At 48.2% G+C, this 27,113-nt stretch overlaps 1 protein-coding gene across 1 annotated transcript in view; it reads left to right on the forward strand.

The window, feature by feature from the left end:
* ABCA4 (ATP binding cassette subfamily A member 4) overlaps positions 1–27,113 on the forward strand; it is a 126,490-nt gene that overhangs the window by 68,999 nt on the left and 30,378 nt on the right. Inside the window, exons 18-35 of the mRNA XM_003784271.3 lie at positions 543–632; positions 1,815–1,989; positions 3,775–3,906; positions 5,006–5,145; positions 5,542–5,679; positions 6,997–7,190; positions 8,265–8,349; positions 10,921–11,126; positions 11,493–11,541; positions 15,898–16,145; positions 17,207–17,331; positions 17,750–17,848; positions 18,680–18,866; positions 22,695–22,789; positions 24,655–24,687; positions 25,963–26,068; positions 26,197–26,271; positions 26,503–26,672. Of these exons, the coding sequence (XP_003784319.2) occupies positions 543–632; positions 1,815–1,989; positions 3,775–3,906; positions 5,006–5,145; positions 5,542–5,679; positions 6,997–7,190; positions 8,265–8,349; positions 10,921–11,126; positions 11,493–11,541; positions 15,898–16,145; positions 17,207–17,331; positions 17,750–17,848; positions 18,680–18,866; positions 22,695–22,789; positions 24,655–24,687; positions 25,963–26,068; positions 26,197–26,271; positions 26,503–26,672 (2,347 nt within the window). The remainder of the gene's footprint in view (positions 1–542; positions 633–1,814; positions 1,990–3,774; positions 3,907–5,005; positions 5,146–5,541; positions 5,680–6,996; positions 7,191–8,264; positions 8,350–10,920; positions 11,127–11,492; positions 11,542–15,897; positions 16,146–17,206; positions 17,332–17,749; positions 17,849–18,679; positions 18,867–22,694; positions 22,790–24,654; positions 24,688–25,962; positions 26,069–26,196; positions 26,272–26,502; positions 26,673–27,113) is intronic.

Genomic DNA, 27,113 nt, shown 5'->3' on the forward strand with positions numbered 1-27,113 from the left:
GCTCCTGTTACAAAATTCCCTCTGGGCTTTGCAAGGATTGCATAGTCATGGCTTGGCATCTGTACTCAGTGGCTAGGGCGCCAGCACATATACCGGAGCTGGCAGGTTTGAATTCAGCCTGGGCCTGCCAAACAACAATAACAACTGCACCTAAAAAATAGCTGGGCATTGTGGCAGGCACCTATAGTCCCAGATACTTGGGAGGCTGAGGCAAGAGACTCACTTAAGCCCAAGAGTTGGAGGTTGCTGTAAGCTGTGACACCACAGCACTCTACCCAAGGCAACAGCTTGTGACCTGTCTCAAAATGAAAATAAAAAGATTGCACAATCAGGCTGGAGCACTACATAACCTCCACAGGTCAGAGGCCATGCCTCTCGGGATGCTGGTCTCACAAGGAACCACTGAACTGGCCTTGAGGGACCTATGTCTTCCCGCTGTGGCAGGAAACTCACTTGCTCCCCCCACTGCTCCCCACCCTTTCCTGCTCTTACCGATTCTCAGTTCTCGCTGTGAGAGTAACATTGGCTTCTGGTTGGTGCAGGGTGTTCAACCAGAGAAGAGCGAGCCCTGGAAAAGACTGAACCTGTAACAGAGGAAATGGAGGATCCAGAATACCCAGAAGGAATACATGGTAACCCCCCAAAAGAACACACAGCAGAGGCAAAGAAAAGGCTCTGAATATGGCAAAGGGCCAGGGCAGACACCTCCTACTGGGGTGAAATGAAGCCCAGGAAACTGACTCTCCGCTGACAAGTATTAAACTTGATCCCTTCTCAAGGGTCCAGCTGCACGTGTGCAGAATGAATGGTCCAGCCCAGACATTAGCGCATATTTCCTGGAGAAAGCAAACCCCAAGTATGTCGCATATTTGTGCCCTTGTTAGGCAAATCCCAAGCCAGTTGCACAAATGTGCTGACTTCCGAGGATTTAGCAAGAACAATAACTTGGGTCACTGGGACTTAAAGCGGATATGAGCTATAAGGAAAGACAAAAATAAATGCTTCTGTGTACAAGGGGAAAGAGAGTCTAGTGGAGCTGACGACACTTCACTCATGGTTTGCAAATCTAGAAGCCCATTCATTCAAACCATCAAAAGCCTTCCTGACAGTGGAAGTTACCTAATAATTCCTGAACTGATGGACTAGATTTACAAGTGTTTCCCTGAGTTTTGCAGCCTTACCTTCTCTCTTGAACTCCTTATGGATTTCTCCCAAGGTTTTTCGTTCCATATGCATTTCTCTGCAGAAATGCATTTCTCTACAGCCTCTGGACTCTGCGTGGGGCTGCATGAGAGGGTCTGGTCCGCCCTGGGTGGTCTGGCCCACCCCAAGAAGCCATTTCACAAAGTCAGCATCAGACCCACAGCTCCTCACAGAGTCAGACAGCAGGCAGTGGGAGTCCTTCCTCCCAAGTGGAATGACGGGGCCAAGATCAAGAGCCTGGGCTCTGGGTCCATCACAGTTACAGCCCAGGCCTGGAGACACAGATAGAGAAAACAATGGAAAATTGTGTTGAGGTGTCCTCTGCTATGGAAATAAGCATGAAAATATCCACCTATAGGGCTGTTGTAAGGGTGCAGTGAGGTGATTCAGGTAACACAGTTGAAACAGTGCCTGGCACATAGTAAGTGCTAAATAAATGTCCCACAATCATTATTGCCATTATTATTCTGTAGTCTTCCTCACAAAGGTCATACCTGAAGCCATGGGGCAGGAGAAATGACAGGCAGAAGACAATTGCCTAAAGAAAGACCTTGGGACTCGTGTACAGTAAGACATTGTATTTACCTCACGTTCATTTTTTTCCCTCCAAGACTCCTTCTTTGAACGTGAGCTTCCCGGGTCGGTCCCTGGGGTCTGCGTGAAGAATCTGGTAAAGGTGTTTGAGCCATTCAGCCGGCCGGCCGTGGACCGCCTGAACATCACCTTCTACGAGAACCAGATCACCGCATTCCTCGGTCACAACGGAGCAGGGAAAACCACCACCTTGTGAGTCTTCCGGCACAGAGGCTGACATTGCCATGGGCTCCTGTCCCTTCTGGCTTCTTCTTTCCAGTTAGCTGGAGTCTACTCCTTCCCATTAATATTAGTGACAAAAATGCACTCTGTATTTGTTGCCCCAAAATTTGTAGAGGATAATGCAGTGCTCAAAGCTCACTCACGTATATTGTTTCACGTGATCTTGACAAGAAGCCCAGGAGGAAAGTGGAGTCAGTTTGTCACCCACTTTGTGAGCCGGGAAGTGGGCAGTCAGAGAGTTGGAGTGAGTCTCCTAAGGCCACTGACTGAACATGGTTCAGTGGGGGCAAATTCAGGGCCCCACGATTGCCCCTTGTTGACACCTGGAGTCCTTCCCCCATCCTCAAGTTCTCCAGCGTCACTACCATCGTGGTGGTAAGTCACAGCCACCATCACCCTGTGCCCAGGGTCTGTGGAGAGTCACTGTTTCAAGGAGCATCCCTTTTCCTACCAATGAGTAGGCAGGCTTCCACGTCAGTGTGGGGCCCTAGCAGTTGTGGGGAAAGTGAAAAGGATGCAGTCTGTACAGGGGTAACAGCGGGGCAGGACACGGACCTTGCGGCTCAGGTGGGTCCCCACCTCTTCTCTAAGGGCCCCAGCGCCCCAGCACCACCTGCTGAGGGGAGAGCTCAGCCTCCACACTTTCCCAAGGAGCAGCTGATGCAGACCTCTCAGGGGACAGCGAGCCCATGTGACTCACGGTCTTCAAGTCCCTGGGCTTTCTGTGAAGCCTCAGGAAGGAACAGCAGAGTGTACACCCTGCCCTGGAATGTTCCTGGGCGGTTTGCTGTGGAAGGAATGTGGGCTGCTGCCATTTTATTTGGTTCTGTTTCCCTCTAGTGGCTGATCCACAGAGACTTCAGCTTCCAAGAACAAGTTCAGATAGGCTGAGACCGTGTAAGAATCCAGGGCAGAGCTGGGTGTGGTGGCCCGAGATTTCTCTCCTGGCTAGCGGATGAGGTCAGGGAGCTGAAGTCCATCCAGGCTCCCAGCGTGCCACAAGGGCAGACTCACAACTTCATGGATTGCATCTCCTCGGGGTTGAAGCGCCATGTTTAATAATAATGGCAAAATTTTTTGCTTTATGCTGGTACTGTTCTAAGTGTGTGACATGTATTAACTCATTTAATCCTCACAGCAACCCCAGGAGGTCGGAATCCTTATTTCCCATTTTATGTATAAAAGCCCGACACTGCTTTTAGGTGTCTTATGTTTTGGTTCCTAAGTGGATATTATTGACAGTTCTCACTTGGCTTCAGTTAATCAATAAATGCAGGCTGAGTACCTGGGTGTGCCTGGGCTTCTTGCCCTATCAAAACCTTAGCCTTGGCTTGTAATATTGACACCTAGGTTTGCAATACCATTTCTGCTCACCGGCACCAAACACCTTTTACTGAGCCGCTCTAGCACCAGGCTGTGTGACAAACAGTGCAGGTGGGGTGACCTGGGGCTGCCAGGGAAGGTTCTGAGTCTGGGAATCCCAGAGGCCCCTCGGAGCTTGCCTGGGAGCACCAGGAAACACGCAGAGGCAGAGGGGGAGGGCGATGCAGCCTCTGCAGGAGAGCCTGGGTGTGCACACTGGGCTCATCCCCAAACGGGAGACTGTCGGTCCCACAGCTGCTGATGGTTTAGGTATGATTCACGGCCAGAGGCAGAAATCACTGAGCAATCCTCTTGAGCCGGGAGTGGGGACTGCCCTGCAAAGGCGGGTACCTAGGGGCCATCTCTTCTGCCACTGACTCCTGCATTTGGCAGGTCCATCCTGACGGGTCTGTTGCCACCAACGTCTGGGACTGTGCTCATTGGGGGAAAGGACATTGAAATGAGCCTGGACGAAATCCGGCAGAGCCTCGGCATGTGCCCACAGCACAACATCCTGTTCCACCAGTAAGTCAAACAGGGACTGAGACCTGCTCACCCCTGCCCTCACCTCTGCACCCCTCCCAGTGTGCTTCTGAGGAGCCCAGCTTGGGCCGCCAGGGCTGGGCACAGGTGGTGATGCTTATTTGGTCCCCCCATGTTTAAGGTCCACTGTGCTACTCACAATAAGCATTGTCCTTCAGAACACGAGACTGTGCCTCTGGTGTCCCCCTCAGAAGAGTGGTGCTGCCTCCTTCCGGACAGAGTGGCCCATCTCTGGGGCCCTTGCTCAGCCCTGAAGTCCTTCCTCTCAGGACCAGAGAAAGCAGAACCATTGCTCCTGTCCCCCTCTAAGCCATGGTACTAAAGACCCACTTTTCATGAGTCTTTTCAGTTGCTTTTTTTTCTACTTAAAACATTTTTTATTATCTAAGAAACTATATATAGTCATTGAGAAAGGAAGGGGAGGAAGAGAGGGAAGGAAGAAGGAAATATAGTTAAACAAGAAGGAAAATATAAATCACCTATAATTTCACTATCCAGAGACAACCACTGTTAACATCTTGGTATACACATTTATAATATTTCAGAACTTTCTCCTGTGTATGCATAGTCAGATAGACATAAAAACTTTAAAAGTATCAAGGATACTAAAACTATACCTACAATTTTGTAACCTGCCATTTAAAAAAAATATTATGTAGCTGGGCATTGTGGAGGGTGCCTGTAGTCTCAGCATTTGAGGTTGCTATGAGCTATATGCCGCAGCATTCTACCCAGGGTGACAGAGTGAGACTTTATCCCCTCAAATAAATAAATAAATAAATACTAATAAATTAAAAAAACTGTTATGGCTGTTTTTAGACCGAAGATATCGTGAATATCTTGTCATGTCCTTACAAATCTTCTCTCACGTATTCAATGTGTACCTAATATTCCATTGTAGGAACAATCTATTCAAGCCACCCTCTCTTGTTACTTCTTAGTTCTGCTCGTTTTATTCTTGTATCATAGCACCAGGAGGAGCATCTTGATCGCTACCTCTTTGTACTCACCATTCTGTAAGATAACTTTGCTAGTCAAGGCGTTACTGCGCTCACTGCCTTCTCCTTGTCCCACCCCACAGCCTCACCGTGGCCGAACACATCCTGTTCTATGCCCAGCTGAAAGGCAGGTCCTGGGAGGAGGCCCAGCTGGAGATGGAGGCCATGTTAGAGGACACGGGTCTCCACCACAAAAGGAATGAGGAAGCTCAGGACCTGTCAGGTGGGAAACAGGGTTACAGAGGGCACGCATTGCTCCCAGCTCGCCTGGGAGGCAGGGGGAGGCTTGCAGAGCTGGGACATGCCGAGAAGCTATTCTGAGAATCACCTCCCACGTGGAACACCATCTTACAGCAGCCGGGGCTTTATGCTTTCTGAGGTTTACATGTTTGAGCTAACACGTAGAGCAGTCTTCACAGGGTCAGATAGCAGGAGGCAAGGGCTGCCGCCTCTGTGCTCACGAAACCCACACACCACCAGGCTTTTGAACACTGTGTAAGCAGCTAAGGAGGCAGTGTCAAGCTGCTGCCACAGTGAAAGTGTCCCTTACACCCTAGCCTGGGGCCCTCCTCCTGCCTGCCCATCACAGCCCATGACCCCACCTTCCTTGTGCCCCTAGGTGGCATGCAGAGGAAGCTATCTGTCGCCATTGCCTTCGTGGGAGATGCTAAGGTGGTGGTTCTGGATGAGCCCACCTCTGGGGTGGACCCCTACTCAAGACGTTCCATCTGGGACCTGCTTCTGAAATATCGCTCAGGTAATGGCCACTGCTCAGGGCCCGGGCTCCCCTGGGGCTTTACCTGTGTTCCCTATTCACACCTGGAATTTTGCAACTGAGTACAGTAACTGCCGTGCCCACTCTCAGATGGGGCTTTATCACTGACCTGAGTGACTCTGTGTCCTAGTTAAGGCCTCCTAAGCTTTTTACACAAATATAAATGGGGATGCCGGGTGCAGTGGCTCCTGCCTGTAATCCTAGCACCCTGGGAGCCTGAAGCGGGTGGATTGGCTAAGCTCAGGAGTTCAGGGCCAGCCTGAGCAAGAGCAAGACCCTGTCTCTACTAAAAATAGAAAAGCTACCCAGGCATGGTGATGGGTGCCTGTAGTCCCAGCTACTTGGGAGGCTGAGGCAGAAGAATCACTTGAACCCAGGAGTTTGAGGTTGCTATGAACTAGGCTGATGCGATAGCACTCTAGCCTAGACAACAGAGCAAGACTCTGTCCTGAAAAAGATACATATATATATTTATAAATATGTATTTTTAATATATATATAATAGGAGATCTTTGATGAGGCAGGTTATTTCCCAAATATTCTAGAAAATTCTCTCAACCTGCAGCCCTCTGTCTGGAATAATGGATACTGCTCAAGGTGAAATACCCCTATGATCCAGGGGGGTCAAGGTCACTACAAACATCCTAAGAAGCTCCACAGCTGTCAGACGACCACTCAAGAGGGTGAGGGGGACCTGCTGGGCATTCAAGGCTCCAGAGGATGGAAAAGTCCCCAAACAGGCCCTGTCCTCTGTCACGGCACCTTTCAAGTAGAGGGCTCGGATCCAGAAGAGAGCAGGCAGAGCTGAGCGCCTCCAGAAGTGACGGTGTGGTTCCGTCCTGCGCTCAAACCAGAGATTTCCCCAGTTCTGTCCACACAGTGTTTCCCCTCCGCTGATAGTTCCATCCTGGAATCCTCATTACCATTTTCTTCTAATGACATCTCCAGTTAGTGAGAGAGAGTGTGTGTGTTCTGTACAAAGGTTATAAATGCAGGGCTTAATCATCCAGAGAAGGTACACATGGAACTCAGTAGATGGTGACAGAAAAATACAAGTCTCACATTCAGTGATCTGTTTGAATCAGACCCTATGCCTGATGAAGTGACGGTGCTCTGTAGTGGGTACGATGCAATGAGATGTTAGTTGTTGTTATCCTACTATCTTGGAATTTGCTGCAGAATTAGCCTTCCCCCCTTTTAAAATTAACTACCCATTTTTCCAACCACAGACCCAGGAGGTTACCATACCCCCTCTACCCACCTGGGCCTGCCTGGTGATTCCCACCCCTCCCCTTGTAGGTAGGACCATCATCATGTCCACCCACCACATGGACGAGGCGGACCTCCTTGGGGACCGCATCGCCATTATTTCCCAGGGGAGGCTCTACTGCTCAGGCACCCCACTCTTCCTGAAGAACTGCTTCGGCACAGGCTTCTACTTAACCTTGGTGCGCAAGATGAAAAACATCCAGAGCCAAAGAAGAGGCTGTGAGGTACGTGTCTGCACGGGGAAGGAGCCTGTCCCGGGTAGGAAGAACACAGTGCTGGGCAGCCACTCTGGACATTTCTACCCAGTTGAGCTCTAGCCATCAGAATCAGCTTCCTTGTTTCTGGACCATTTGTAGGAGATTTCAATAAATACAGTCTGAACCCTCCTCCTGCATACCCCAAACGAAACAACTAGTTTTAAATGACCTGAAATTATTACACGCCAGATTACATGCCAGTATATCCCAAACTTCACACGTGGTTTAGTGCAACACAGAAGTGGCTTATTCTGCCAGGTTAGAATAAGTCTTTGTTTAAGCTTCTGGTTTTTTTCATTCCAACATTTATGTTCCCTAATTAAACCTGAATTCTAGTGGTAAATGAATGCTAACAAAAGGCCTCCTTGGCAGCTAGAACCAAAAAATGATGACCCCACCAGCAGAGACTGCTTCAGCACGTCAGAAGAACTAGGCTTTGGTCTGGGCTGCAAACTGTGATCCTACTTAGGCCAATTACTCAATTCCTCATTGTTCTTTTTTCTCCACATGGAAAATGAAACTAACAACCTCTGCTTCTGCCTCTTAGAAATATGACGATAACTGAGATAAGGAATTATAAATATGCTCTGGGTTTCTTGCAAACAGGCAAGAAACTGACATTCAAAATTGTCACGATTCTTACAGCGTTGTTTATCCCACTGACTTAAGTGTGCAGCTGCCACTGGGTGTTCCTGTCCTGGGTAGCTTTCCATAGCCCAGCATGCAGCACGGGGAAGGGGCAGAGGGGCAGAATGTATAACACCTGCAGAACCTACAGCCACCGCGTAATTAGTGACAAGCCAAAGGGATCCTTTGAGGCGCTGCTTCTCTGTGTGCCTGACTCATACACTCTGGGGATAAAATCAAGCAGCTATGCCCTCACAGGGCTCAGATGAATGAACAGATTAAATAGTGAAGGAAAAATGTGTGGACCACACTTGGCAGTGAGAAATAAAGCATGCATGACAGCAGGCAGCGTCAGGGAGATGCTATCGGTGAGGTGGTGTGCACCTTGTCAGCCATCACTGTCCTCTGTTGCAGGGGACCTGCAGCTGTGCATCTAAGGAGGGCCCCGCCAACTGTCCAGTCTGCATTGATAACATAACTCCAGAGCAAGTCTTGGACGGTAAGGACCTTGGTTCTTACCTGGTGACCCCCTTCCAGCATCACGGTGCGTGTCTGGTCATGATGCATCATGATGGGAGCAAAGAGCACGCCGTGTCCTTAGACCCAAGGCCCTGCAATTGTTCATCTTTTTCTTTGAGCTGCTTTCTCCTCTCCCTCCTTCCTCCATTCCTAAAGGGATTTTTTAAAAGTCATGCACTGAAGAGCCCACTCCCTTGAGTGAGGAATCCAGTCTTTGTTCACTCATGCCCTTACCCTTATCAAGCCTCGGTTCCTGGGGTCCTCCTACCCCGGCTCCAGGCGACATTTAGCCATGTTAGGATGGAGTTTTGCTAAATGTGTGTGATGGCACCCTCCAGTGGACTGACAGTGATAGAATGTTATCACCTTGAACTTGGAGTCTGAGATTGCACCTGTAACCTGCAGGTCTGGCAATACCACAATGCCCTTGTTGCACTCCCCACTCTCCCCTCAGCTTCCCAATTTTCCAGTAGCCCTCCCTCGAATCAGAGTACACTGAATCTCCCAGGGCACAGGGGACAGGTAGTAGAGAGGCTGTCACTAAGAAACAAATTATTACACAGGAACAAAATGAAACTTAAGTTCTAGCCCACGTTAATGAAGGGGGAAGGTATCTACTTGTTAAAGAAAAAGAAGGTTTCTATTTACACAACTTTTTTCTAAATATGAAGAATTTGATAACTGAAAAATATTCATGTTCTATGATTAAAACATGAGGAGAAATGCCCAGAGCTGCACCATCAGGGTTATTCTTCCACACCTCTTTGTGCTAGCAGAGCCCATGAGGGACAGACATCATCTTTTTCAGATGACATTTTCACGTCTTTTTCCTACCCACCTTGCTGTGGGTCTCTCCCTCCTCTCTATAGATTCCTCCTGGGAAAAATCTTGGTCAAGAAGTTTAGATTTTTAAAAAAATTAATATGAACATGTTTATTACTATGTTTCACCAAAATCAAGTTGGAAACAAGGCCTGCATTGCTGGAATAATTTTTTTTTTTGAGAAATATTACTTTATTTCTAAGTAAATGTTCTCTTTATATAGAATAGGGATGTTGTGAATGATAGAAAGCGTAGTAAGTAGTTATACTCCAAATGAGGGAGGGAAGAGCATTTTAATCTTAGCTCCCTGGAAGGCTTTTCACTCACACACACCCACATAGTGTACACACTCCCTGCCAGACACCAAAAGCCCTGCTGAGCTGTAGGGCTACTTCTGGAAAGGCTGACACATGCCTAGGACACAATGCCTGGGAATCCAGGAGCTTCGGGTTCAATTTCCTTCCTAAGAGAACAATGAACATGACCCTGAGAGAGCTATTAGGGCTTGGCTGCCCCTCAGACACAGAACTCTGCAGCCTCTGTATGAAGTCATCCCAGAACTAAAGACAATCAAGTCCAGTTTGCAGATTTGACCTAAGACCAGCCTTCCAGTCTAGCTAAGTAGAAGGATTTGGATTGAAAGCCCTGAAATCTCTCCACATGGGTTATTTTTTTTAAAAAAGGGAAAAGCCCACTGGTGACCCTGATTCTCTCTAAGAGAACTGCTTCCAAAGAGTTCCACCCTTGGTGCCTAGGATTGTTTTTCCCTTGTCCAGCCTCCCAAGACGATGTCTTGGGGAACTGCCTCTTCAAGTGCATGCTTTGAAGTCTTATCAGTTAGATTTTTAGTTTTAAAGTAATATGTGCTTGTGCATAAAATCCAGTCTTGGCTGTGTAAGTGATCAGGTAAGTCATGGGTACCTGACACTTGCTCACATCCCACATTCCACACCATACGCTCCACCCCATCCCCCACCACCCCCGCCTTCACTCCCTTCTGTATTTCCTGTGGAACTGAGAATTAAATTTATTTTGTTTGAGGAGGCAGCTACAATCCCACAGGAAATGGTCTTTCAAGAAGTTAGACGGGACATGGGTGTGTGATTCAGGACAGGAAAGTCTTGCAGATGGGCCACTAGTTCCAGGTTTGAGTCTTGGCCAAGTCACCCAGAGCTTGGGCCAGGAAGATGCAAACAACTTTGACTCACCAAGTTTGTCATGAATGAGAATGAGCCATAGCAATGCGAGGAGCTTTCTTCCCTGAGATGATGTTCATAATAACAGTGACAGCTGACACTCACCTACGTGCCAGCATCCCCTCTAAAGGCTTTGTGTGTGTTAACTCCTCCAGTTCTCACAAACAACAGCAAGGTGGGTACGATTCTTTTTCCCTTTTCACAGACAGGGAGACTCACAGATGACCTGCCCAACATAACATAGCTTGAGCAATACATTCAGGACATGTGATGAACAAAGGAGGAAATAGCGAGGCGACGTCAGGTGGCCTCCCCAGGCGCACAGCTAGCTAGTGGGGAGCCCATTTACTGCCATCTCCTTCCGTGGCTCAGTGGCCATCACAAGGACAAATCAGTGAAACACAGACTGAAAGAGTCACTGCTGAGTAACTCTGTTACTCCAGTGAGACACGGAGGGAAACAGAAAACCCAGCCGTCTCAGTCTTCTGGATTCTGGAAAATGGGGTCGACGTCAATCTTTTTTCTTGTGTTAGGGGATGTGAATGAGCTGATGGAGGTGGTCCTCCACCATGTTCCAGAGGCAAAGCTGGTGGAATGCATTGGCCAAGAACTTATCTTTCTTCTTCCAAATAAGAACTTCAAGCAGAGGGCGTATGCCAGCCTTTTCAGAGAGCTGGAGGAGACGCTGGCTGACCTGGGGCTCAGCAGTTTTGGAATTTCTGACACTCCGCTGGAAGAGGTAAATAAAGCCCAGATGCCAGTTGGTCTCTGTCAGGTGCCACAAGAGGCGGTGCTGTGCAAAAGTCTAACCTTAGAGCAAAGTTTCGTAAAAGCAAAAGGCCATCATTCCACACCCCAGCGTAGCAACTACCTTCATTTTTGGCTTGCTTCCTCCTGCCTTTGTTCACGCGCGTACATACTTTACGCAGTTGTGGGCATCACCTGCTTACACTTTGGGGCTTGTAGACGATGATGTGCTCAGATAAAGAGCCAAAACGGCTTTTCTTCCCATTATGAGGCCCTACCCGATGAAGGGGAGATCAGGTTACATTTTTCTGACATTGGGAATGCCTAAAACAAATTCTCTCTTTTGTCTTCTTGACAGATTTTTCTGAAGGTCACGGAGAATTCTGATTCGGGACCTCTGTTTGCTGGTATGGTGCTGGAGTGTGTGGCTTTCCCACCCCACCCTGCCCTAGATCTATCTTAAAAATTTAAGGAAAAAGTCACAACAAAACTGGCAAATACGCCTTCATACTATCTGACTCCTAAAGAATAGACTTTGCATTCTTGGTGCCTTTGAATGAGAAAGGACTCACAGTCAGTCAGGTAGCTCACAGCAGCCTCAGACTCCTAGTCAGGTCTGGGTGGGAACTCTCTGGCTGAGTCGGGATTCTTATGGAGGGCAGGCCAGCTGCATCCCCGAACTTCTCACTCCACCAATCTAGTCTCTTGTTCATGCCACGGCCTCGTCCTCACCCCCACCCCATCTCCTCAGGCCGCGGGTCCTTTTCTGTCTGTGTTAGTGGCAGCCAGCAGAGTCCTTAGAGACACTGGAGATGGCAAACACAACCCAGCGTCTCTAGAGTGTCCTGGCCCTTTAGAGATCAAGAGAAAGTCATTCTGAACCCTCATCTAGTGGCCTGTGGACACATTCCTGTGGCCTCTGGGGATCTCTCTTTTCTGTGTGTTAGCCTGGGTACCAACCGGCCCCGTCCATGATTTTTTTACAAAAACCCACAACCACACAAACCCACAGCCACACATCCAGGAGTGAGTCAGACACTAGGAGGGTGGAAGTGCAGGAAGGGTCGCCTGCCACAACACAAACCACGTCTGACAATAAGCAGCACCACCCGCCCTGCGATGCCCCGGGTCACAGGCAAGCACAGCGATTCTCCTTCGCTGCCTTAGACTCCTGACACCACCTAAGCCACAGGTTACCTCCATCTACCCAGTGTGGCATATTCTAGCATTTTCTTATGCAAAAAGCGTTTTCTCCCTGTGGGGACTCTGGTTTCTCTTTTTTCTTAGAGACTTGTCACCCTGGGTAGAGTGTCCTGGCATAATTGTAGCTCACAGCAACCTCAAACTCCTGGGCTCAAGCTATCCTCTTGCCTCAGCCTCCTGAGTATCTAGGACTACAGGTGCTTACCACAACTCCCAGCTATTTTTAGAGACGGAGTCTCCCTCTTACTCAGGCTGGTCTTGAACTCCTGAGCTCAAGCAATCCAAATGCCTCGGCCTCCCAGAGTGTTAGGATTAATGAGTCACAGTGCCCAGCCTGGTGTCATCTCCTAAGATAATTTGGTTTTCATCTTGCTTCCTAATTGATCCCAAATGTTTATCAGCTATGCCCAGGAATACCACTGGTCAAATATGCCAGCCTGAATGTGCTCCAGCCCATCCAGGGAAGTCAGTCATGTGGTGGCCAGAAGAGGTGGTTCTCTTAGCAGGGTGGGTGTGAAGTGGGGCACAGTCCTCTGGTATGGGAGGAACCAGTCTCCACAGGGCCTAAGTTTATTTTCAAGCTTTTCAGACACAGATATTGAATTCTCTCAGCTCATCCAAAGCCAAAGACTTACATTGACCAAGACCAGAATGGCAATATACTGATTTCTATCAGAAGCCACCTTGGATACAAGACTTAGGGCCTTTATCTGCACAGAATACTCCTTCTTTATAATTAGGTCCTCTTAGAACAGTAGTTCTCAACCTTCCTAATGCCACAACCCTTTAATACGGTTCTTCACGTTGTAGTGACCCAACCATAAAATTATTTTCGTTGCTACTTCACACTAGGTTTCCCCAAAAATAAGACACTGTCTTATATTTATTTTTTCTCAAGAAGACACACTAGGGCTTATTTTCAGGGGATGTCTTATTTTTATTAAGTATAATACAATAATTTACATTTATTCAAATACAGTTAAGTCATCTTCTTCTGGAACCTGACAGGGGGAGCTGACCTTGTTGGTGGGGCTGGTGCTAGTGATGCATGAACTCCTTTCCCCTAGCTGTTCACACTTGCTCAATAGGATGCCTGCGACCGTGGTTATTACATGTGCACCCACGCAAGTGCGAACAGCTCGGAGAAAGGAGCTGTGGCAGATAAAAGGTATTCCAGTCTTCCTTACTGCTCTGCCCTGAAATGCAGGGTGTGGCTATGCAGTGTGGCTGTGCCCATCACTAGGTCTTATTATTGGGGTAGGGCTTATATTTAACAAATGCATAGAAATCCTGCTAGGGCTTATTTAGGGGGTAGGTCTTATTTTCGGGGAAACACGCTAACTGCAATTTTGCTACTGTTATGAATTGTAATATAAATATCTGACATGCAAGATGTATTTAAGCGACCCCTGTGAAAAGGTCATTCGACCTCCAAAAGGGTTGCGACCCACAGGTTGAGAACTGCTGTCTTCGAAGAATAAATTACACATCAGAAGACTGATTGGTCAGCATGAACATAAAATAGGACAGTCGAGGGTAGCGATTAAGAGAGTGACCTCTCTTAAGTCAGCCTTCAAAGAGCAGAGGCAGCAAGGATCCCAGCAGGGGGGTGGCCAGCCATAGCAGACACCAAATCTGAGCCTAGATCAGGAAAAGAAGGCTGGAGAACTGGGACTCTGGCAGTTAGCAAACCTACAGAACCTCAGGTGAAACCTGAGTTTCTCAATTTACTAACCAAATGGCTTTGGGTAAGTACTTAGCCTCCTTGTACCTCAGTTTCCCCATCTTCAAAACAATGATAATAATAGCATCTACCTTCAGAGGTGCTGCAAGCATTGAATGAGTCAATGCATGCCAAATCATAACACAGTAAGTGATCCTTGATTAAGACTTAGCAACACTCTAATCTCAACATCTACAAACTTTCTCTTACCTCAAACTTATGTAACCCTTTATACTTTACAAAGCCTTTAGCATCCATTGTCTTATTTCACTGTCACTATAACTCATGAGGCAGGCAGGACAGGAATCTGCCCACATGGGGGACACTGGGCACATAGAGGTTGAAGTCACACAGGCTTCCCAGTCCTACTCTCTGGTCTAACTCTTAAATCTAGGATGCTCGATCCCATGTTCTCACTACTTTTGTTTTGAGTTAGCTTGGTTTTACAGGATGGCATTTTCTGATCTTGTCTCCAAAGTTTGAAGGAATCTGTAGCTGTTTATTGAGGTTTCATACTGCATGATGCCAAGAAGGTCAATGCCACTTCTGAGGCGGTGGCTCACAGTCAGGGACCGCTAGACAGCAGCAGAAAGCCCGAGTCAGACTGGAGATGCCAAACCAGCCTGGAACCCTTAATTCTGGGCAGGTCAGAGCTCTCCATCTGGAAGGGACCGGCAGGGAGAGAGCAGAGCTCAGAGGTTTGAGTTGAAGTCAGCCTTCAAAGAACAGAGGCAGCAGGGATCCCAGCAGGGGGGTGGCCAGCCATAGCAGACACCAAATCTGAGCCTAGATCAGGAGAAGAAGGCTGGAGAACTGGGACTCTGGCAGTTAACAAACCTACAGAACCTCAGCTCTCTGAGAGCAAGGGCTGGGGCTACCTGTCACCAGGGCCTCTGCTTCCCATCCATGCCTGGCACTTTGTCGGTGTTCATGAATGTTAGTTGAAAGGGAGACTGAACCAACCAGACTCCCTTTACGGCTGCCCTGGTTCTAGGGACTTGAGGAGGGTTAAGAAAGCAGCTGTGAACCAGCCTGTGGTCCCCTAGGCTCCCCCTCTGCCCTACACGAGCTGTTCTGCAAACTATGTCTTCAGCACAACTCAGGATTCACAGTGGTTTATACGGCACAGTCCCAAATGTCTTCTCATTTGAACACCCTATGAAATGCTCCCATTTTCACTTTACAAACGAGAAAGCTCAGATTCCGGCAAGTCAAGTCACTTCCTGAAAATTACATCTTGTAAGAATCAGGATTCAAACCCCAGCCCCTAATTCCTGAGTCTTAGTCTTTGCTGCTTCTCAGTGTCCTCTGAGAATTCAGAAAGAACCAAGACGAGTCTGATTTTTAATTTCTTTAAGGACACAGGTAATATACCTCGGTTAAAAATTCAAGCGATACACAAAAAGCTGAAGTCCCCCGTCCCACTTGATCCCCTCCCCTGTCCAGCTCTGCCTCCCCAGCAGCAGCCTCTGTGGACAGTGATGACTGTCTTTGTGTATACATGAACTTTCTAACGTAAATGAACTCTTATTACACACACTGTTCTGCCCTGTAGTGTTTTTTTACTGTCTTACATATTTCAGACCTCTCTCTATGGCAATGCTTTTAGAGTTATTCTGTTCTCTTGAATGCTAATAATTTTTATGAGATTTATGAGATACCTATAGATAATTATACTGAAAAACAGACTTTTGCAAAGATTACTAACGTACTAGGTCTGGTAGTTTATTGCTCATTTAAATGAAGGGGAATCCAGTGTAAGAAAAAATAGCATCAGTGATCCGAATCTTATGGATGTCTCTCTAAATTATAATTATGATTCTCTTTCCCAAACCAGGTGGTACTCAACAGACAGGGAGAAACACCAGCCTCCGACACCCCTGTTTGGGTCCCAGAGAAAAGGCTGGACAGACTGCCCAGGACTCCCCAGCACCAGCTACTCAGGCCCAGGGCCAGCCCCCCCCACCCCAGGGCCCCGGCATCCCACTCAATGTGGGGGCGCGGCTCGTCCTCCAGCACGTGCAGGCGCTGCTGGTCAAGCGGTTCCACCACACCGTCCGCAGCCACAAGGACTTCTTGGCCCAGGTACTGATGCCGGTAGGGCTTTGGCTGTGCTCAGCTGCACATCCGGGGCATGCCACGTCCCCTCCTGGCCTCTCTCTCCCGTCCTGCTCAGCTGCAGATCCCGGGCCTGCCACGTCCCCTCCTGTCCGCTCAGCTGCACATCTGTGGCCTGCCACGTCCCCTCCTGGCCTCTCCCTCCTGTCCTGCTCAGCTGCACATCCGGGGCCTGCCACGTCCGCTCCTGGCTTCTCCCTCCTGGCCTGAGCCTTCCCACTCATCTGGCTTCAAACACAGCTGTGAGCATCTTCTTTAGATGCTATCAGCTTTGTTTCCTGCTTATCAAACCTTCATTTTGATTCTTGGTGATACAAACCTTTCTTATAAATTGGAACTCACTTAGCAAAGAAAACAGAATAATAATGTTTTTATGTTTACAACGAAGGGTAAAGTCATGTTTTCGTTCATTTTTGCAATGACCTTATATCTATATCAAGGTCATTGTCCTTTTTTTCCTTTTAATGTTTCTTTTTAGAAAAAGAAACTCGGGTTCAGGGCAGTGCCTGTGGCTCAGTGAGTAGGGCGCCAGCCCCATATACTGAGCCTGGTGGGTTTGAACCCAGCCCCAGCCAAACTGCAACAAAAACAACAAAAAATAGCTGGGCTGGAACTGCGGCGAGTGCCTGTAGTTCCAGCTACTAGGGAGGCTGAGGCAAGATAATCACCTAAGCCCAAGAGCTGGAGGTTGCTGTGAGCTGTGATGCCATGGCACCTACCCAGGTGATAAAGTGAGACTCTGTCTCTTAAACAAAAAAGAAACTTCGGTTCAGAGAGTGGGCAGTAGTGTGCCTTGCTCTTTGAACCACCCTTTACCAGCTGGCTGAACATTGGCCTACATTCAGATTCTTTAGTAGCTTCTAGAACATTCTGCCCTCTGCTGCAATCTTGCCTTTGAACCCTCTGCCTAGAATGTTCTCCCAGAAGCTTGACCTTCTTCTCCACCATGGCCCAATGGGAAGGCTGTAGGATAAATGCCTAAAAGAACCAATGTGTGCGTGACACCTCTCCGTGTCTGTCCCCAACAGATCGTGCTCCCGGCCACCTTTGTGTTTCTGGCTTTGATGCTGTCCATCATTGTCCCTCCTTTTGGTGAATATCCTGCGCTGACCCTGCACCCCTGGATGTACGGGCAGCAGTACACCTTCTTCAGGTGCGTAGCCCCCCGGGCCACCATCCTCCTGCTGGGAAAGGCCCTCTCCCGCTTCCCTGGGACCTTCACCCACAGGGAAGGGGCCCCCAGGCTACCCTCACAGGTTGGTGTCCTTATCACTGCCTGAAAAGGTGACCCCAAGTAGACTAGCAGGACTGCGTGGGAAGGGGAGTGAGAGAATGGAAAGCCCAGGCAAGTGGATTGAAGCGCCATCTTTTTGAGGCATAGCGTTCACGTTGTCAGAACAGTGGGCGTGTTAGGCAGCTGGCCCCACTCCCAGGAGACCCGTACACATGCCAAGGCCGCAGCCAGCACCTCAAGCACAGGCCTGGCATGTAGTAGCCTTCAACTAAGACTCTGGACCGGGCCTTGGCTGCTTGGTCTGCTCTGTCCCAGCCGTGTGTCTCATTCTGTCTAGCATGGACGAGCCGGGCAGTGAGCGGCTGGCAGCACTTGCAGACGTCCTCCTGAACAAGCCAGGCTTTGGCAACCGCTGCCTGAAGGAAGAGTGGCTTCCGTAAGTCCCTGTGTACCCCTGCCCTGACACCGCCAGCCCTGCCGGGAGACCCCAGCAGAGGGGTCCAGGATGGCAGGGCTGGAGAGGCCCGTCTCAGTCCTGCTCTGTATCACAGGGGTCTCTTCCGTATCTCTGACCAGCACTCACTCAGCCTCCCCTTCGACACTTGTGTGCAGGGGCTTGCCCTACCTCCCAGGGAGCCCCTGTCATTGGACAGCTTTATATCTCTCCTTAAGGAAAATATGGGGAATCATATGTCGCCTTCACACAGAGCTTCCCTAACTTATCTGAAAGGCTTCTGAATAGGGAGGGAGGGGGCTGAGGAGATGCTATGGTTAATATATAATTGAACCTCAAATGACCTTCGTTACCTACATGGCTGGTTCTCCATTATTGATTTAAGTCTAGAGAAAGGAGTTACAGAGGGCAGATGAACTACACCATTTCAACCTAGATCGAACTTCTCTTGTCCTGTCTTCTCAAAGCTAGTAATAAGGACCCAAGTCGATTCATTTCAAATTCTCCTTTTTATTCAATTTCTTAACAGCAAGAGTGCTAGAAGGAAAAGAAAAGGAGAGATAAAATAGTCCACAAGCTAGTTAGATAAAATTGTGTCCCGGTCCCATATCTAGTCAATCAACATAACCTGAGTCTTGATAATTCTTCAGCAGAAACTAACCTCTGTAAGGATCAGAACAAAATGTGTGGGTTTGAGGAGGAAGAGGAGGGTTGGTGGAAAAGAGGAAGGTTGGGCCTAATTTCTCATTTCTGGTGAATTTAAAAAAAAAAAACTTTGAGACTGACTGTGGAATATTTTCTTTCTTCCCTGAGGGAGTACCCCTGTGGCAACTCAACCCCTTGGAAGACTCCGTCTGTGTCCCCAAACATCACCCACCTGTTCCAGAAGCAGAAGTGGACGCCCGACGACCCCTCACCTTCCTGCAGGTGCAGCACCAGAGAGAAGCTCACGATGCTGCCCGAGTGCCCCGAGGGCGCCGGCGGCTTCCCGCCCCCACAGGTATCCTGACCCCCACGGGAAACCAAGGGCCCCTCATCTGCCTGTGCCAGCAGGGACTGGGGACACAGGGGGCTTCCTAAAGGGCCTGTGGCTGCCACTTGGAGGAAGTCGCCAACCAAAAGCCTCATTTCCCACTATATTCTTCCTATTTTAGTGAGAAAATGTTTAAAAAATCATACAAGTCATACGCCCTCATTATAGAAAAATTAGAAAACATAGATAAGTCAGACCAAACAGGATTATATTCAAAATATTTGGCTTGGCGCCTGTGGCTCAAGCGGCTAAGGCGCCAGCCACATACACCTAAGGTGGCAGGTTCGAATCCCCAGCCCCGGCCTGCCAAACAACAATGACGGCTGCAACCAAAAAATAGCCGGGCGTTATGGCGGGCGCCTGTGGTCCCAGCTACTTGGGAGGCGGAGGCAGGAGACTCGCTTGAGCCCAGGAGTTGGAGGTTGCTGTGAGCTGTGATGCCATGGCACTCTACCCAGGGGGATAGCTTGAGGCTCCGTCTCAAAAAAAAAAAAAAAATTCTCTTGAAAGCTGCCATTTTTTTTTACTGAATAACCTATCATGAACACACATCCATGTCAGTAAATATATACCTACATCATTTTAATCCCTGCATACTACTCCATTGTTTAGATTTACTTTAAATTATCTAACTGATTTCCCACTGTTGCCTGTTTGGGTTTTCAGTTTCTCTCCCTTGTAAACAATGCTGTGATGTACATTCCAAGGCAGATCTGTGTACATGCTTGTTAACATTTAGCTCCCTCCCTACCTTGGGGGTTCTGAACTCCAGATTAGATCACAGTGATCCTCTCTTGGGGCTTTCAGAGACAGTAAAGGGGGCTATAGAAGTCTGACCTTGTCTCTGGTTGATAATGGGCCTCCCAGCTGACCTGCACAGAGCTGGGCCTTAGATCCCCTGCCCTGTGATTGGTGAATGAACAATTCCCAAAGAGGCAGTGTGGTGTAATGGGAAGGACACAGGTGTAGGAGGAGGTGGAGAGGCTGGTGGGGGAGGGTGTTACCTGACCTCTCTGAGCCTTAATTTCCTCACCTGTAAATTGGGGATAACTGAATTTATTTCATGGCATTATTATAGGATTTAATGAAATATATGGGCAAGTAATTTTTAGAATTAGACTGAACTCAAGTGGTGACAACTCCTAACTAAAAGTGGATAAAACAAGACACAGTTCGTTTCACTCTCATCTAATAGTTGAGGCGGATAGCCCATGATGTTTTAGCCTGTTCCTGCTCTGTGCTAAATAAGCCTCGACCTCCTCAGCCAAGGTGGCAAATTCTACCTTCCGGCAGCAGAATGGAAGGAGGATGAAGCAAAAGAGAGGCACGGTGTGCCAGTGTGCTGTCTTTAAGGATGGTTTCTGGAAGCTACCAGTTATATATCACTGATCAGAACCTGGTATCGAGGGAGACTGGGAGCTGAGGTCTTCATTCTGGGTGACCCTATACCCAATAAAAAAGGCCATTATCATGGCAGTGAGGAAGAGCAGATAATGGGGGAAACTAGATTTTGCCATCGTGTCTAGCATAGTTGCTGGCTTATCAGCGATTCTGTGTCCTGAGTACCCAATCTTTCTTTCCTTCTTTATAATCAAGCAATATATTCACTCTGAATCACAACTTAGCATCACAGGCCTTCCAAAACGAGGGTGCTGGTCTCTTCTGTACACCAAGAGGCAGCTTTGCTTGTTGGGTTTGCTGCCAAGTACTGAGGGCTCCTGTGGCTGCCTCTGCTCAGAACCACCCAGCATCAGGGCCCAAGGCTGAGCCAGTCCACGGGGTGATGCCGTTCCTAATGAATCCTCACGTCAGCACCACCTGTGCCGCTTAGAAGCTCTTCTTCGGGAGAATTAGTCCTCAGTTCCTGGGGAAAATTTTAACAGGCTTCTGCAGCCAAAGTCTTTCAAAAAGGCAAACCTGTTGCAATGATTTTCTTTCACTCCTGCTTTTCCTCACTATCATCCATGCCTCTTTTTGGAGCAAACTTGAATGTCACACATCTGCACAGGAGCTTCTCCCTCTCTCTGTCCCACACACACCCAGGTATTCACATCCGCTTACCCCACTCGCTCAGCCTAGAACGAGTCCAGGGTATGGGCCTGATTCAGAGGTGGGGATGGTGGATGCGGCCATCTCTAGGGGCCCTTCCTGCTCTAACATTCTTTGCATAGTGGTGGGTTCTGAGGTGGGGGCGTTCTGTCCCTGACATCTGTTAAACATGGACATAGAGTTATAGGAGTATTTTATGTGACAGAATTTGTAGAAGATCATTTATCACAGACTATCCCAGACACCAGCACTTATTCCAGCCCAGATTCCACCAGGGGAGTGTGGCGAGGAAAACTTCAACGATTTGAGAAGCAGTGACAGAGTGAAAAGGGCAGGAGTCACACGACCAGGTGCTGTTCCTAGGCCACCACGCGGCTCTGTGCCCCAGGGCCAGTCAGATAACCCTTCTGAATCCGTTTCTCTGTCTTTACATGAAAGGAAAACTCCTCTTTATCAGAGGGTTGGATTTAGTGAGATCACGTATGCAGGGCATTGAACAGGGTCTGTACACGGGGAGCATTTAGTTCTCTTTTCAGCTGAAGGGAACAGAATAAGATGGAAAGAGTCCATGCGGAGGGAAAGTCAAATGGGAAAAGGGCGGAGGAGATAGAAAGTGTACAAAAGTGTAAAGGTAACGCTATTTAATGCCACCAAAAGTTGTCTCGGTTATGCCTGGGTGGCACCTTGACAGGGCAGCTGCTTCTGCGGAAGGTTTATGACTGACCTGTGAAATTGGCTGAGAAACTGACCACAATGTGTTCCTAGATTTGAAGCAACATTGCCACCTAGCGGCCATACTCATGCACTTTGGAATTCTCCAGAATCTTCTGATGAATGAGCTTCCAGTCCTAGATGTATAAATATTTTGAAAGTGATTTGCAAATTGTAGGGCACTGTTCAAATTCCTTCATGAGTTTCACGAACATGTTGTGTTAACTATGCTGGGGACACAACAGCCCACAAATCAGGCAGAGTCCCTGCTCTCACCAAAATTACATCCTGCAGGGATACGAGACAGGTAGAAACAACAGGTCCACCAGGAGGAAGATTTCAGATGGAGGTGAGTGCTGTGAAGATAACACAACAGAATGTGATGACAGAGAGTGGCTAGAGAGAGAGAATAATACTGTCTGAAGAATGAAATCTGAACTGAGAGCTGGGCAGGACAGGCCCTGCAGGCAGTGTCCAGGCAGAGTGATCCTCCAAGTGCAAAGCTAAGTCAGAAGTGAGGGGCATCTGCTGAGACCCAGAGAGGGCAGAGGAGGAGTGAGGGGAGAGCACAGAGGGGGGCCCAGAGAAGCTCCTGGGAGGACTACCACCTTGACAATGAGGTGGGATTTGATTGTAGGGTATTAGAGCATAGTGAGTAAGCAAGGTGAGTGAGGGGTTTGGCTATATTTTTACAGCTCACTCTGGCTCAGGGTGGAGAATGGAATGTGGAAGACAAGGTGTGGGATCAGGGAGACCAGTTTGGGAGTTTCTATAAAGGCCTGGGTGGTGGTTTGGGTAGGGGGGCAGTATCAGAGGTGGAGAAACAGTGATTCATTGAAGATTTTTTAGTTCAGCCACTCTGTCTTGTCAAAGGATTATCAAAAAAGAGAGATCAAAGATGACTCTCAATTGGGAGATACCAGTGCTTTATTTAGCATTTTCTCCATCAATAATTTTTGGAGAAGATCAAGCAGTTTCACAAACTATAAGGCCTCCAATGCCCAAGTTATTAACATGGGTGTCTTATTACCTCAGAGGACACAGCGCAGCACTGAAATTCTCCAAGACCTTACGAACAGGAACATCTCCGACTTCTTGGTAAAAACGTATCCCGCTCTCATAAAAAGCAGGTGAGAAGAGACCCTTTTATGCTTTTTATCCTGGCTTCCTGCAGAAAATAATGACTAAGGATAATTTACTCTTATGATTTATCTATGATCAGGGCAAGTGAAATCTTTTTCTTTTTTTCTAATTTGTGGGCCTCATTCAACAGAAAAAGCAATTGAGGGATAATGCAAGTAAAATGCAACTTAAGATTAATTCTGGTTTTTTTTTTTTTACATTTAGGACAAACTGTCTTAAATTTTAACCTATGCACCATTAAAAATAATATCAGAAAAGCATAGAAGTTATTCAGTATTATAGCCACATATTTTAACTAGTTAAAAAAGAGAGACAAAGTTTAGAAGGAGGGAGAATAACAGAGGGGAAAGATAGAGGGAAAAATAGAGAAGCCAAGAGGGAAAAGAAAGAATCAAAAACAAAAGAGAAAGGAAAAAAATAGACCCAGAAAGGAAAGAGGCAGTGGGCTGGGGTCTGAGCCTCTGCAGGTGAGGGGCTGGCCAGATCAACTGCAATTGTCCTGCTTGTGAGTTAGTGCCTGTTATCACTGCCTTATAAAATGCCAGTGTACTCCTCGAGAAGTATCTGGTTCTCAGGGCTCTGCAGCTGTTCTAAGCAAGCCCCGCCCAGGGTGGAAGGGCTTAAGCATCTCCTATCAGAGCAAGCAGCTGGACAAGAGCATTCGAGGTGAGAGGGTCCTAAGGATGCTTGATCCAGTCTGTAGGTGCCCTGGGGCTTTGAAATAAAACATACTTTGTGGTAACTTCAGTAGTACTTTCAGCTTCCCCTGCTAGATCCCTGAAGGGAGGAATGGGCTTGATTAACTAGAATACACTGCAGATGGTGAAAGCACTTGGCAAAACTGAGACCACCACCCAAGCCCAAAGGTAAAGCAGAGGGCAGACAGTGGACTCAAGGGAAATAAACAGCAACCAGCCCAAACTGTGTTCCCCGCAGCAGATGTGCAGTATGGCATTTGGATTTCTTTGTGATTGGTGGTTGATGACAATGAGAGTTCACAGGCTTGAAGTCTGGGGTCAAGAGTTGGCATCTGGGCAGTGCCTGTGGCTCAAGGAGTAGGACGCTGGCCCCATATGCTAAGGGTGGCAGGTTCAAACTCAGCCCTGGCCAAAAAAAACTGCAAAGAAAAAAAAAAGAGTTGGCATCTGCTCATTTCACATCTTGCCATTTTAACCCCGATTGTCTGAAATCCAGTGTCTTTTTTTTTTTAGAGACAGAGTCTCACTCTGTCACCCTCGGTAGAGTGCTGTGGCATCGCAGCTCACAGCAACCTCCAACTCCTGGGCCACCACAGGTGCCCGCCACAACACCTATTTTTTGTTGCAGTTTGGGCAGGGCTGGGTTTGAACCCACCACCCTCAGTATGTGGGGTCGGCACCCTACTCACTGAGCCACAGGTGCTGCCCTAAAATCCAATGTCTTAACTTTGGGCTGAGGAATGAGTCAGAGGCCCCCTCCTGGGCATGCAGGTGACTGTTAGAGTCTCTTCTGTGCAGGGGGAGGAGGGGAGGGCTGCAGCCTTCCCTCCACTCTGACATGGCTTTGCCGTGTAGTCTGGGTCTAGGTTGGGCACACGGCTCTGACATAAGACCTGGTAAGAGGGCCACTCAGAAGGCCCAGCACATGGGATGTGACTAGGAGAGCCATGGTGGAAAACATCAGTCCTTTCTGTGTGTGTATGTTCAGACTTGACCTCTAGGCTGGGCAGCTTCCATGTTGCTTGGATATCAGGAAATGCAAAAATGCCCCTGAAGACTGAGACGTCAGTCTTTAAAATGTATGTTTGGGGAGGAAAGTTAACACCACTGCTGTACTTGTAATATTCATCACATGATGTTATTTTGGCTTTTAGCTTAAAGAGCAAATTCTGGGTCAATGAACAGAGGTAAGAAATTCTTTTTGTAAGAGATTAAAATCTCAGATCTATTTAAAATAATTGTGCGTAAAAGCCATGTGGATGGGTTGTCCCATATGCGCTCAGGAATTTACAAAACACGTCCTAAAGGTCACCTGGCTAGGGACACCCTGGACACAGAAGAAATTCAGTGGGGTATCTCCTTGGAGGACATAAATGGGAGATTATGTTCCTTGATAAGGAGTTCCAGAGCATCCTCACCCATAAAAGGTTATAAAACCTTCAAGTATGTAAGTTTATGATTCTCCAGTGAGAGGGACCTGTAAGATAAACCTGGACACTCCTTCCCCCATTCCTTTTATGCTTCAGGAGGTCTGGCCCAGCCTAGATTTATCCCACTCCTGAGGCATCCAAGAGGCTCGAGAGATTTGGAAAATCATAAAGCCTGTCCTAGGAGCAAGCTGCCTCCCCTCCACCTCCACCCTCAGACACTGCACCTCCAGAATGGGTACAGGTCTGCTGTCGACTTGCTGTCCTGGGGGGATTCTAAACCATGAAGTGAAGTCCAGCTTTTAGAATTGCTCCCTGGAAGGAACTCTGGGGCCTCTGCTGAAGCAGAAAGAGTGAGGGAACAGTTTGAGGTCCTGAGAAAAAAAGAGCTCCCCCTCTGCCTTGCTTAACCGGAAAATTAATTTTGTTCTGTTGAGGAGTTCAGCTTTTATCCTGTCACGGAAGGATGTTAAGCCAGAGAGTGACATGCTCAGATTGGTGTTCTAGCACAATTGCTTTAAATTTCCCGAGCAGTAGTGATCCCTGTTAAGAAGCCAGAGCAGGGCAGGAGATGGGGAGGGCCCCAAGAGATGGGCATGGCATGACTAGGTCCTGATCAGCTAAAAGTACATCCAGGTGCTGTTCAAACGGTGAGTTGGAGTTGGCCAGATGCTCAAGAAAGGGAAAGGGCCCCAGGGAAGCCGGCAGCCTTGCAAAGGCAGCCTGGGCCACTCGGCGCTCTGCAAACGATTCCACATGGCTGGAATATGCTGGCAAAGCCAGATGTGGGCAGGGATGAGGGTGGAGGGGGGCAGACCAGTCTCAGAAGGGCTGTTTAGGCCAAGAGAGGGTCAAGACTTCATCCTGGAGGCGGCAACACACAAGAGTAAAATGCCTTTTGTAAAGTGGAGCAACGTTGCTCGCTAGTCCAGACAGTTCCCCCCAAAGTAGCTGTTTCCCCACAGAAACCAAGAGAGCTACTGGTGGGGGTGAAGTTCATGGCACTGATGGGAGGATTTCTTGTTGCCTTATCAGGTATGGAGGAATTTCCATAGGAGGAAAGCTCCCAGGTATCCCCATCACTGGGGAAGCACTGGTTGGTTTTCTAAGCGACCTTGGCCGAATAATGAACATGAGCGGGGTATGTAAACAGACTGGAGATTTGGGTAGGATTTTCAACTTGCTAACTATCATAAACTAAAAACTCATAATATTTTTAAGGGGGGAAAAAGCCCTTGCTTGTTTATATGTTGTTTGTTTTTTTTTTAGGGCCCTATCACCAGAGAGGCCTCTAAAGAAGTGTCAGATTTCCTTAAACATCTAGAAACTCAAGAGAACATTAAGGTACCTGGCCCACATCACCTGCCCTAGCGCTGAAACTGCATATGAGCTGGTTATTTTATTTTTACTTTCCCAGCTTAATTAACTTCCATGTTCCCCCCTGCTGAAATCTATCCAGGAATGTCTCCCAGCTGCCAAACCCTTCCTCCTCCTCACATTCTTGTTCCTGTTGCTGATTTTTTCTTTAAACAGCTGTTGAGAGTGCAGCTCTCAGGTGTCACCTCCGCCCTCTAGGTGTGGTTTAACAACAAAGGCTGGCACGCCATGGTCATTTTTCTCAACGTGGCCCACAGCGCCATCTTGCGGGCCAGCCTCCCGAAGGACAGGGACCCCGAGGAGTATGGAATCACCGTCATAAGCCAGCCCCTGAACCTGACCAAGGAGCAGCTCTCAGAGATTACAGTGTAAGCCACCATGGCCCTCCAGCCTCAAAGCTTTCTCATCACCTCCTCCACGTTGTGGATGCCCCCAAGAGGATTTACACTAACATGAAGTGCAGGGCCCAGTGGCAGTGTTGTATAGTCAGGCACAGACGAGTGGATGACTTTCAAAAGCCTCGTGCAATAAACTGCATGGCCATTCCCTCTCCCCCACATTTATTTTTAAAGTCAGTTTCTATCCAGTTCCATTCCCTTTTGGCTCTCAAGAGCAAATTGCTCCTGGAACTCAATTATTCTCCCTGCCAGCATACATGATGACTGCCGGGAACTGGCAAAGTTCTGTAGATCTTTTGTCTCCTCAGTGGTGATTATTCTAGATTCCAGTAACTTCCCCCAGATGGTCCTGCTGTGGAGATGCACAGAGCTTCCCCTTTCTCAAGCTTTAGGCTCACGGCACAGCTTCTG

This window comes from Otolemur garnettii, unplaced genomic scaffold (assembly GCF_000181295.1).
Source record: "Otolemur garnettii isolate 467f Iridium unplaced genomic scaffold, OtoGar3 scaffold00010, whole genome shotgun sequence".
Taxonomy (NCBI): domain Eukaryota; kingdom Metazoa; phylum Chordata; class Mammalia; order Primates; family Galagidae; genus Otolemur; species Otolemur garnettii.